Source organism: Sinocyclocheilus rhinocerous, unplaced genomic scaffold (assembly GCF_001515625.1).
Source record: "Sinocyclocheilus rhinocerous isolate Xijiao unplaced genomic scaffold, SAMN03320098_v1.1 scaffold2413, whole genome shotgun sequence".
In the NCBI taxonomy this organism is placed as follows: Eukaryota; Metazoa; Chordata; class Actinopteri; order Cypriniformes; family Cyprinidae; genus Sinocyclocheilus; species Sinocyclocheilus rhinocerous.
Genome location: NW_015664683.1, coordinates 4705 through 15605, shown reverse-complemented (window position 1 = coordinate 15605; position 10901 = coordinate 4705). Strand labels below are relative to the sequence as shown.

The window sequence follows — 10901 nt, the reverse complement described above, 5'->3', positions numbered from 1 at the left end:
ATTGCCCTGCAATAATAATAATAATAATAATAATAATAATAATAATAATAATGTTGATGATGATGATAATAATAATAATGATGATAATAATAATAATAATAATGTTGATGATGATGATGATGATAATAATAATATCATTATTATTATTATTATTACACCACAGTATAATACTGGAATTAGAGCTGAATCTAAGACCATCACAAACAAACAACAGCGAGTAGACTCTACATCCTCCATGGGTCTTTAAGCTCTAAAGATTTTTAAGTGCTTTTATAGTTGATGCTCCAGTTGAGAGAGATGTTCCTCAAAGAGTAAAGTCCACAGGGGGTTTAAGCAAGACCCATGCAGCTCTACGCTACTGTTACTGTCTGTTAGTCTGAGGGAGAGACACATGCACTGGTGGACCGCTCTAGTGGCCTCTACAGTACTTACCTGATGGCACGCTACCTAGTTCTGTTTGAATTCAGGCAACACAAAAACAAAAGCAAATCAAAATCAAACTTAAGTGATCTCAAAGGAACAAGTCTAGAGAACGAAAACCAAACAGCTAAATGTGAATTGTGCGTTTATGTGTGTCAGACCTTGGAGAGCATTCCCGAGCAGAGCGTCCAGCTCAGGGTTGAGCTCTGCTTTCTCCTTCAGCATGTGGAAGAGCAGCTGGTTCTGTGTGGCGCTGTTTATCTCCGTCTGTTTCAAACGGCCCTCCATCACTTTGATCTGAGACTCCTTCTGTGCAGTTTGTAAGCCCTGAGAACAAGTGTTGGACATTGAAATGTTTGCGGGTGGGAAAAAAATATAAACCCATATTATTATACCAATCTTCCAGGTGGAAAAATTTCTGGCCTACATTATTGAATATTCCTTTGCACTGAGAAATATGGGTCATATTGTGGATGTAAAATGTGTTGCGAATATCTTTATATTTGATCTGAAATCTTAAATCAGAGATTTGTTGTTCCAATGATAATCATTATACCAATGATAATCATTATAACAAATGATATCTAAATTAAAAATATGGATATTTTGGCTGATACCAATATTTAACAATCACTAAACTAGTGGTCGACTGATATGATTTTTTAAGAGAAGAGGATGACCCAATGCAAACATACATGATACAAAGATTGCTGAATTAATTGACAATATTTAAAATCCGCAAAAAAAAAAGTGAAAAAAAGTAAAAAAGCTGGATATTATTATATTATATTATGAACTGAATGAAACTTAATATTTATTCAAAATTCACAAAAAAAGGAAAAACAGAAACATCATTATAATAAAAAAAAAAAACAGAATTATATTATATTATATTATATTATATTATCCAGGAGAATATCATGTCATAAAAAAAGGTTCTCAGTGTTTGAAAAAAAATATATAAAAATAAATAAATAAAGCTAATATGTTAAGTGCAAATACAAATGCAAATCTAAGAATTATCTAAGAATATTTAGCATCTCTAATGTCAAACTGAAAACCTACTGAGCTCCAGTACCTTATTGATCGCCATTAGGAGGAAGTGGTCGAGAAGGACACGGGCCTCTGATAGAGTGCATGAGCTGATCACAGCAGAGACGTCCACTGTATCTCCCTCCTCCTATAGCGGAAAAAAAAGGTTTTGAACAATGTAATCAAAGTTATCTGTCCCACAATGCAGTTTTTTCATCATAAATGGGGACTGCTGGTAGATTATTATTATTTTACTGTGTGTATTAGGGTGTAATACTGTGTATGACATCATTTCCTGTGTCCCATAAGCACCTTGGCCTCTTCCATCTGCATGATGTTGGCCTGGCAGTCTGCAATGCTGTCGTTGATGTAGTCGATGTTAGCGGTCAGTGACTCCATCTCTTCGGTAAGAGATAGAACAGTCCTATCAGCATCTGTGTCTTCGCTGGCAATTTTGTCCCTCTTCCTCAACACCTTCTCTCTGCGTTTGGTCAACTCCTCACGTTGCTGTACACGCAGAATTTAAAAAAATAGTTTGTCAATTAACTCAATCTCGAATTTGCATGAGACCACGAGTTTACATTTTGTCCTGTTTGATGAAATTTCTTTAGTAATAATAAAAGGCTGTTCTTGGTCACCTTAAGCAAGCGGTTCATGTCAGTCTCCATATTGGAGATGGTCATCCTCTGCATGATGATGTCACTAATGCGCCGCTCCAGCGACTGCCATTTGGCCCGCGCCGTCCTGGTAGAGTACAGCCCTCCTGTTCTCATCTGGTGCTTTCTGAAATACAAATATCATGACCACATCAGTCACTCAGATACCCAAGAGCCAGCCCTTCTGAAATGAAACGCACATCACCTTGTCCCATTAGGAGCGGTGGCCCCAGTGGTTTGTGGCCGGACCGGAGCCGTACGGGGTGAAGACTCCTGCAAAGGCTCCGGTAAACTGATCTTACGGTTAACCTTGCCTGATGCTGGTCGCACCTGGCGCCTCAGGGCAGTTATCTGATTCAAAGAAGCAGGAAAAAAGTCTTAATATTTTTCTATAGGTGTTGCACTGTGAGTGATTAAAGGGATGGTTCACCCAAAATTTAAGATAAATGTCATTATTTACCCTCATATTGCTCCAAACCCATAAGACTTTTGTTCATCGAAACACAAATGAAACACAAACTGAAACCTGAACGATTCCACACTTTTTGATTTTTTTCCTTTATTTATTTTCTCTATTTATTTTTGTATTTCTTATTCTTAACTTTTTTAAATCATTGTTTAATCTTTCATTTAATCTTGCAATTGTTTTTTTTATTTTTATAAATAAATAAATACATTTATTTATATTTTAGTAATAATAAAAGGCTGTTCTTGGTCACCTTAAGCAAGCGGTTCATGTCAGTCTCCATATTGGAGATGGTCATCCTCTGCATGATGATGTCACTAATGCGCCGCTCCAGCGACTGCCATTTGGCCCGCGCCGTCCTGGTAGAGTACAGCCCTCCTGTTCTCATCTGGTGCTTTCTGAAATACAAATATCATGACCACATCAGTCACTCAGATACCCATGAGCCAGCCTTTCTGAAATGAAACGCACATCACCTTGTCCCATTAGGAGCGGTGGCCCCAGTGGTTTGTGGTCGGATCGGAGCCGTACGGGGTGAAGACTCCTGCAAAGGCTCCGGTAAACTGATCTTACGGTTAACCTTGCCTGATGCTGGTCGCACCTGGCGCCTCAGGGCAGTTATCTGATTCAAAGAAGCAGGAAAAAAGTCTTAATATTTTTCTATAGGTGTTGCACTGTGAGTGATTAAAGGGATGGTTCACCCAAAATTTAAGATAAATGTCATTATTTACCCTCATATTGCTCCAAACCCATAAGACTTTTGTTCATCGAAACACAAATGAAACACAAACTGAAACCTGAAAGATTCCACACTTTTTGATTTTTTTCCTTTATTTATTTTCTCTATTTATTTTTGTATTTCTTATTCTTAACTTTTTAAAATCATTGTTTAATCTTTCATTTAATATTGCAATTGTTTTTTGTTTTTTTTATAAATAAATAAATACATTTATTTATATATTCACACACACGCACACACACACAAACACACACATGAATGAATGAATGAATTCTGCATTTATATAGTGCTTTATTGTGTATTGTTGTACACCCAAAGCGCTTTACAATCATATGGGGGGTCGCTCCTCGACCACCACCAGTGTGCAGCATCCACACTCGCATACACACACACACACACACACACATGTTGATCAATGATTTTATGCAAATACAAGCCTAAATTAAATCTGTTTATCATGCTCACTTCATATGGATTACTTTTACAATGTCTTTATGAACTTTTTGAAGCATCGAAGTCTTAATGGAATGGAATTTCAATGGAGGGACAGAAATCTCTGTTTCAAAATGGAATGAAAGTCTTACAGATTTGGAACAACACGAGGCTAAGCAACTTATGACAGAACTTTCATTTTGGGGTGATCTATCACTTTAAGATTTCATGTGAGACAAATTTTATTTGATTTTAAGTAAAATAAAAAAAAGAAATGCAATTCAATTCACTTTAATTATATTGCCATAAACTGTTTAATTACTTTCTTAAAATCAATAAGACTTAAATAATGTACATTAGAGATTAGTCAGGATGGTTAACCTCTAGACTAAAAAAATAAATAAATAAACAAACAAAAATGACTAAATAAACAAACATGGTTTGGTTTAGTGATAACTGTGGGACTGTCAGCATGCTAAAACTCTCTCTGAGAAGTAGCGTCTCTACAGCCATCACACCAGTGCTTTTGTAAAAAAACAAAAAAAACCCCGTAACTCCCAAATAATCCTGGTTCTGTCACCTCCTCTGCCCTCCTGCGCAGAATGAGCTCCTGCTGTCTCTTTTGAGCCTCAAGCTGCCTTAGCTGGTGCTAAACGAGACAAGAAAGAAAACAAAAGAAGAGAATGAGCAGGAATTGTGTCTGAGAATTCCCCATAATTCTCTGGGGCTGTTCAGGGTACAGTGTGTCACCTCCTGTTTGCGATGGTCTTTCTTGAGTGTGGCGATCTCTCGGTTGCGGCGGGTCTCTGTGACTCGGTTCTTCTCCTGCTGTTCCTTCATCTGTTTCATCAAAACCACCTGAGCGAAACAAAGCCACCATGACAATGATTACACCTCGTTGCTGCTGTGAGTGGAAACGGCCCAACACAAACACACACAAACAAGCCTACCTTGGTTTTCTTCATCTCAGTCACTTCCTGCTGTAGCTTCCTCAGCTGTTTCTCGTACTGTGATTGGTTCTTCAGCAGGCGTGCATGTTCTTTTTGTGCCGACTGCAGCTTCTGCAACTCCTTGTTCATGGAGTTCAACTTCTTCTCGTATTCGGACTTTATCTTCTTTGCTTTCTCCTCCGTACATGACTCCACTGAGCCTGCACAGAAATGTGATTAGAACAAATTATATATTTGTTGCAGTTCTGCGACTGTTAAGCAGTTGTGCAACTTACATTTTGCTTATGGCTTGCTTTGTTTAAGCGTGTGGTGTGTAAAAGGCCTATAACCTTTTTTTTTAAGTTATGCTTTTGCATTTTCATTCCAGCTGTTTTGAAATCCAACCAGAAGAGGGCACAAGAGATTTACTGAGAGTTGAATGCTACAGGTGCATGATTTCATTCAAAATGTGATCATCTTTTTTTGCATAGTTTGTTATACTGTATATAGCCATATACTGTGTGTGTGTGTGTGTGTGTTGTACCCATGTTTTGCAGTACACGGTCTCTCTCCTGCTGTGTGTCTCTGATTTTGCTCTGCAGCATCATGAGTTTCTGCTCATACTGTTGTTTGAGCGTGTGCAGACGCCTCTGACTGTTCTCCAGTTCATCGATCAGCCGCTGTTTGATGGCGATCTCACACGTGATGTTGGCCAGATCCGCCTGGAAGTCCTCTGTTAACACACAAATGCATAGAATTAAGGTTTTTAACCTCAACAAAAGCAAGACTTATCAAGTTAAATAATTAAATTAATTAAAATGAAATTAAAATTAACCCTCTGGGCCTCTTCGGTCATTTTTGACCAAAAAAATGTATATTTCGAAATTGTAAAAATCATGGCTTCATCGGAATGAGATGACACTTGGTGACTTTTGTCACATTAGCTATGTGAACACACAAAAAAAAAAATCATGGACATGATTCGGATATGTTAAAGGGTCAAACAAAAAAAAAGTCACACTTGGCTCCTTCGCGGTCAAAAATGACCGACAGGAAATGAATGGGAAATACGAAAAGTCAGAGAATCTTTTGGTGGTACAAACTACAAATCAGCCACTATGCAGAAAAAAAGTGCACAGCAATCAAGGGGTGACTCTCTAAAATATCAAGAGTGCAAAATAGACACCCACGCGCGCGCACACACACACACACACACACAGAAATGAACTGGTAAGACTGCAACAGAGCAATTTTTGTAGAATATGTGAAATAAAATGAATAAATAAAAAAAAGATTCTCCTCTCTCTCTCTCTCTCTCGCTCTATCTCTCTCTCTCACACACACACACACACAAACAAACACAGAAATGAACTGGTAAGACTGCAACAAAGCAAATTTTGAGAATATTCAATGATTGATTTAAATCATAATGCAAAACCTGATATTTATCTAACCAAAAATAACTAAACCTTGAGAAAAAGTAGTATTTTAGAATGTTCCCATTGGAAACAATGGGAATCCAAAGGCCTCTGTATATAGGGAACTATACAGGAGTTGACATGACATTACACAAGTTTAAATTTTTTATGCCACCAGATGGCACAATTCTCACTTTTTAACATGACATATTGCATTAATTGAAAAATAATAAATAAACAATGAAAATATATTAATTCTAATGGAAAAAATAGCACATTAAAATTGTATAAATATTGCATAGTATCATAAAATCCCCTCAAAATTTTAAATAACAATCAAAAAATATCATTAAACAAAAATGTATTACACTGATTCTCCTGAAAAAAAAAAAAAACATTTCAAGGCTTCGGTCACTTTTGACCGCGAAGGAGCCATGTGTGATCCCTAAACGAAGAGGCCCAGAGGGTTAAATTTAAAAAAGGTTTAAAATTAACATTTTCATTAAATGTTTTATTATATTTATAGTATAAAATCATGTAATAAATATTAAACAAAGGACGTTAGAAAAGCTCATGTGCCACAAATATTGAACTTCTATCCACTACAGATTATACAACCATTAACTCTCAGATGATTGTAAAACAACAACAACAACAAAACAATGCAATCTATGCCTGCAGAATAGATTATCATAGCTTTAAGTGGCTTTTTTATATACAGTATATACTGTATGTTGTGTCCCTTAAATTTACTTTAAAAAAACAAACCACTTTTTCATAAAAAAACAAAAAACAAGGTTAATTGTCTGGAAGACTTAACCAACTTTAAAAAAAATAAACAAATAAATAAATTCATTAAAAAAAAAGATCTGAACCATTACAGATTAAATGCAGGCATTGTACCTTTTTCCTCCTCAGAGTCAGACTCATCAGAGCTGTCTACCTCCATCTCATCCTCCTCTTCATCACCCTCAGCTTCCTCACCTTCATCATGGTCACTCGCATCCTGCAAGAGTATTGGCATTATTAGAAGCTAATTTTTGCCTGACAGAATCTCAGACACAGTGAATGATCAATAAATTAAAACAGCATATCTTTTGTACACACAGGAGAGAGTTTAACTTACCGCTTCTGGCTCCTCATTTGCTCTTTCAGAGGCCTCTTTATCCTGCTCATTATCTGGCCCCTCCTCCTTTATGACACTGCATGACGTCATGAGAATATCATTAAACCTATTACTGTACATCAAACTCAATAAAAACAAACCCCTTAATACCATCATTTGCATAAAGACCCCATGGAATCGTTGACGGTCACAATTCTCTTTGCACTGCTGATGTATGTCCTATTGAAGGATCATCCGAAAATGTTTATTTTGATTTGATGGGGTCTTTGAAGCTCAAATTACTTGATTCCAAGATCTATTAATAACTGATTACATCATTCAGTGTTAGTGATTTAGCTGAGCCTATTACAATGTTCGACTCTAAAGCAACATCACATATTGATCAACATGAATGTGAGTTGATTACACATATTAAAGGGCTACCTACCAGAATAAAACTTGACTAAATGAGAGAGATTTTGATAAAAGACTCTAAAGCTTTGTTCCAAACCCTAGTGAGCTAGCTGCCTAGACAACATTTTAAGGCAACATAGATTTGCTCCTGACTAGGGATGTAATGATGCACCCCGAGCCGGTTGAAAATCAATACAAATATGTGACGATTCAAGTCGGTTGAGATGTTAAACGAATTGCGATACATTTGGGGTTGGGAGTTTATATGAACATATCTCTGAGAGGAACGGACTGACTTAAGAAAAGTTTAGATGGTATTTTCTTGTCTCTGTATAATGCATATTAAAGTAGTGTTTATAAGCGCTGCGCTACTTTGTTTACAGCGGCAACCAAGGAAACGCAGTATTGCTGCTGTTCCATAAGCGCCACCTGCCTAAAGAGAGTGAATTTGCATTTTCATTCACCCCATCTGCTGTTTTCGTTTCGTGCAGATATGTTTTATGTAGTATAGTTTCACAAAGCTAAAGTAAGAGAATTCTGTTTTTGCTTCACATTTCGAAATTATACAATCTAATTTAGATTAAAACCTGCTCATGCTGCATGTATGCAGCATCTTTGTTTGGATCAAGATTAAAATACAGTGGTTTCCTCTCATTTTAAATGGAAAGAGCACATGGAAAGCCTTAATTTGTTCATACGAAGAGATTTCTTGTATTTGTATTATTTATTCATTTGATTTGGGGTTTGTCTTAAAATTTCAGTTTAGTTTTGTTATTTGACATATTTCAATTTCACAAAGAAATGTGCAGCATTTTGACCAAGCAATATAAAAGGACACCTTTTCATTAATAATTTGTCTTAAATCTCAATTTGTAAAAAAAAAAAAGAAAAAAAAGAAAAAAAGAAAATGGTATCGTGAAATCTGTATCGTGAGTTGAGTGAATCGTTGTATCCCTACTCCTGACATAATTATGCTGCCTTTTAAGATGTGTTCTTTTGACCCACATTTAAGGCAGTATCGCATAAATATAAGGCAATTCAAGATCCCACATTGTAAGTTCATTGATATTTTTATTTGTATAGATTTTTAATGACATCTATTTGAGTGTGCTATGTATTTTTATGCTTAGCAAAGCATCAAAACATTAGCTTAGTAGCATGCTATCTATTATAATACTGAGACGTCACTGAGTGCAGACACGATTCAATCAAAATAGTTAAATCTCATTGCAAATGGACTATTTCACCCAATAATTGTAAACTATGTATTATCTATTATGTTTTTAGTCACCAAGTGTTAGCTTAGCAACATGCTAATGTCAAACTTTACAGTGTGCTTAACCTGAAGAGTGCTACTCGGTGCTGCTGACTATGTACTGTAGGTACTAGACACAAAGGCAGCTCACTAGGACTTGAAACAGGTTCACAAACACTAAACCATCGAACCGCTGATGTTTTGAAGTGTTATATTAGAGAAGGAGAAAGTACAATGGGTCAACTTTTCCATGGTGCGGTGACTACGGTTAGTGGAACAACGGCATTTAATGACATTCTCCAACCTGACGTTCTCAAGATCTTCATGAGCACCTTCATCCATCTGCTGGAGTCTTCAAGAGTGAGGGGTTTTGGTGGAGGTGAGGTGAGGTGAGAGTAAGAGCAACCACAGGGCCAAAGATGATGGCAGAGAAGAACACGTGAGGTACAGGAATACTTACAAATTTTCCTCTTTTTTTTGATTAAAAGAATCAATGTACTTTTGTATTAAACTTAAACTACAGTGTTTTATACTTAAAACATTTACCTATATTCAATAGTTTTATATAATTTTGTACAGTAATAATAATAATAATAATAATAATAATTCTATGACTAAATGACATTAATTTATGACTAACTTATACTAAATTATGACTATTTTAGTTGCAATAACCAATTGCCATTGGTCAGCTACCTTTACCATGTTGCATGTGGATTTCAGCTTTAAAATAAGTTACAAAAATGTAAGATTTTTTTTTTTTTTACTGACTCAGGGAAACTGATATAACCAAGCTGACAAATGCATGTGTGTGAAAATGTCAGGGAAGTAGAACTTGTGACAAAGATGGACAGTCACACATGAATGCATTTGCTTTACAGCATTTTTCCAATGTTTCCTATTGGAAGCAAGTCATCACAATAAGGATGCCTGTGAGGAAGCATAGAAATTGTATACCACATATTTGAGGCATACAGCAGACCAGAACCATCCCTGACACACCCTCCTTTGTCCAGGGATAAAAAGGAAATCGGAGTTTCGTGTTCCTCAGCTGCATGGTTATAAGCATCAATGTCAGTAGCTTACCTCTTCTTTTTCTTCTTCTTCTTTTTCTTCAGTTTCTCCAGGTCTTTCTTTGCGATTTCAATGATTTCTGTGGCGTCTTTTTCGGGTGCAAGGTGGCCGGGGGTAATGGAGGTCGGACCGTAAAATGAGGAGCGCGTGGAGGCACGGGACAGGTTCTTCCGCAGGGTTTCATTTACAGCCTCACTCTCCAGTAGCTTTGCCCTGAAGACCACATAACACACATAAACATTATTACACATATAGAGAAGTTATAAGAACTTCTGAGATATGGGTGTGCGGTGTTTGCATGCATTACCTGAGCTCCTCGATCTCTTTGATGTAATTCTGGATCATGTTTCCGATCTCTTCATTCCCTTCACCTGCAAAAAGTCAAAGAACATTTTACTGGGTATGTAAAAACAGCACAATAATGTATTTTAGAGACGAAGGAAATGATCCCTCTTGTGTCTAGGAGATCTTAATCCATCTAGATAAGTAACAATTTTTTTTTCTTAGTATTCAACCCTATTACTAAAACATTTTGCAACCATTTCCAAAATGTGTCTGAAAACAAAACACACCCAGAATAGACAACAGGGTCCGCTTTGCCCTTTTTAAATATTTTCTGGTTGTAAACATTAAACATACAGAATAAATATAATAATGTATTTTAACAAAACAAACAAACAAAAAACAAAACAAAACAACAGGGTTGCAGTCTAGGACTATCTGCCGAATTACAGTTATTTATACACTTATATTTCCCACAAATAAAATGTACATAATATCTACATACATCTATATACATGTACATATACTGTATATATATTTTAAATTTTTCATTCATTCATTCATTCATTCATTCATTCATTCATTCATTCATTCATTCATTCATTCATTCATTCATTCATTCATTCATTCATTCATTCATTCATTCATTCATTCATTCATTCATTCATTCATTCATTCA

The 10901-nt window shown here is 36.1% G+C and overlaps 1 protein-coding gene across 1 annotated transcript in view; it reads right to left on the bottom strand.

Moving 5' to 3' along the window:
* The window catches only part of LOC107730293 (kinesin-like protein KIF21A), a 27211-nt gene that overhangs the window by 13077 nt on the left and 3233 nt on the right, over window positions 1-10901 (bottom strand). The window contains exons 3-17 of the mRNA XM_016541084.1: window positions 10248-10311; window positions 9953-10153; window positions 9171-9218; window positions 7219-7294; window positions 6996-7098; window positions 5219-5407; window positions 4696-4895; window positions 4496-4603; window positions 4326-4394; window positions 3051-3196; window positions 2828-2972; window positions 1765-1959; window positions 1499-1600; window positions 582-747; window positions 433-453 (exon numbers count right to left, since the gene is read on the bottom strand). Of these exons, the coding sequence (XP_016396570.1) occupies window positions 433-453; window positions 582-747; window positions 1499-1600; window positions 1765-1959; window positions 2828-2972; window positions 3051-3196; window positions 4326-4394; window positions 4496-4603; window positions 4696-4895; window positions 5219-5407; window positions 6996-7098; window positions 7219-7294; window positions 9171-9218; window positions 9953-10153; window positions 10248-10311 (1833 nt within the window). The remainder of the gene's footprint in view (window positions 1-432; window positions 454-581; window positions 748-1498; window positions 1601-1764; window positions 1960-2827; window positions 2973-3050; window positions 3197-4325; window positions 4395-4495; window positions 4604-4695; window positions 4896-5218; window positions 5408-6995; window positions 7099-7218; window positions 7295-9170; window positions 9219-9952; window positions 10154-10247; window positions 10312-10901) is intronic.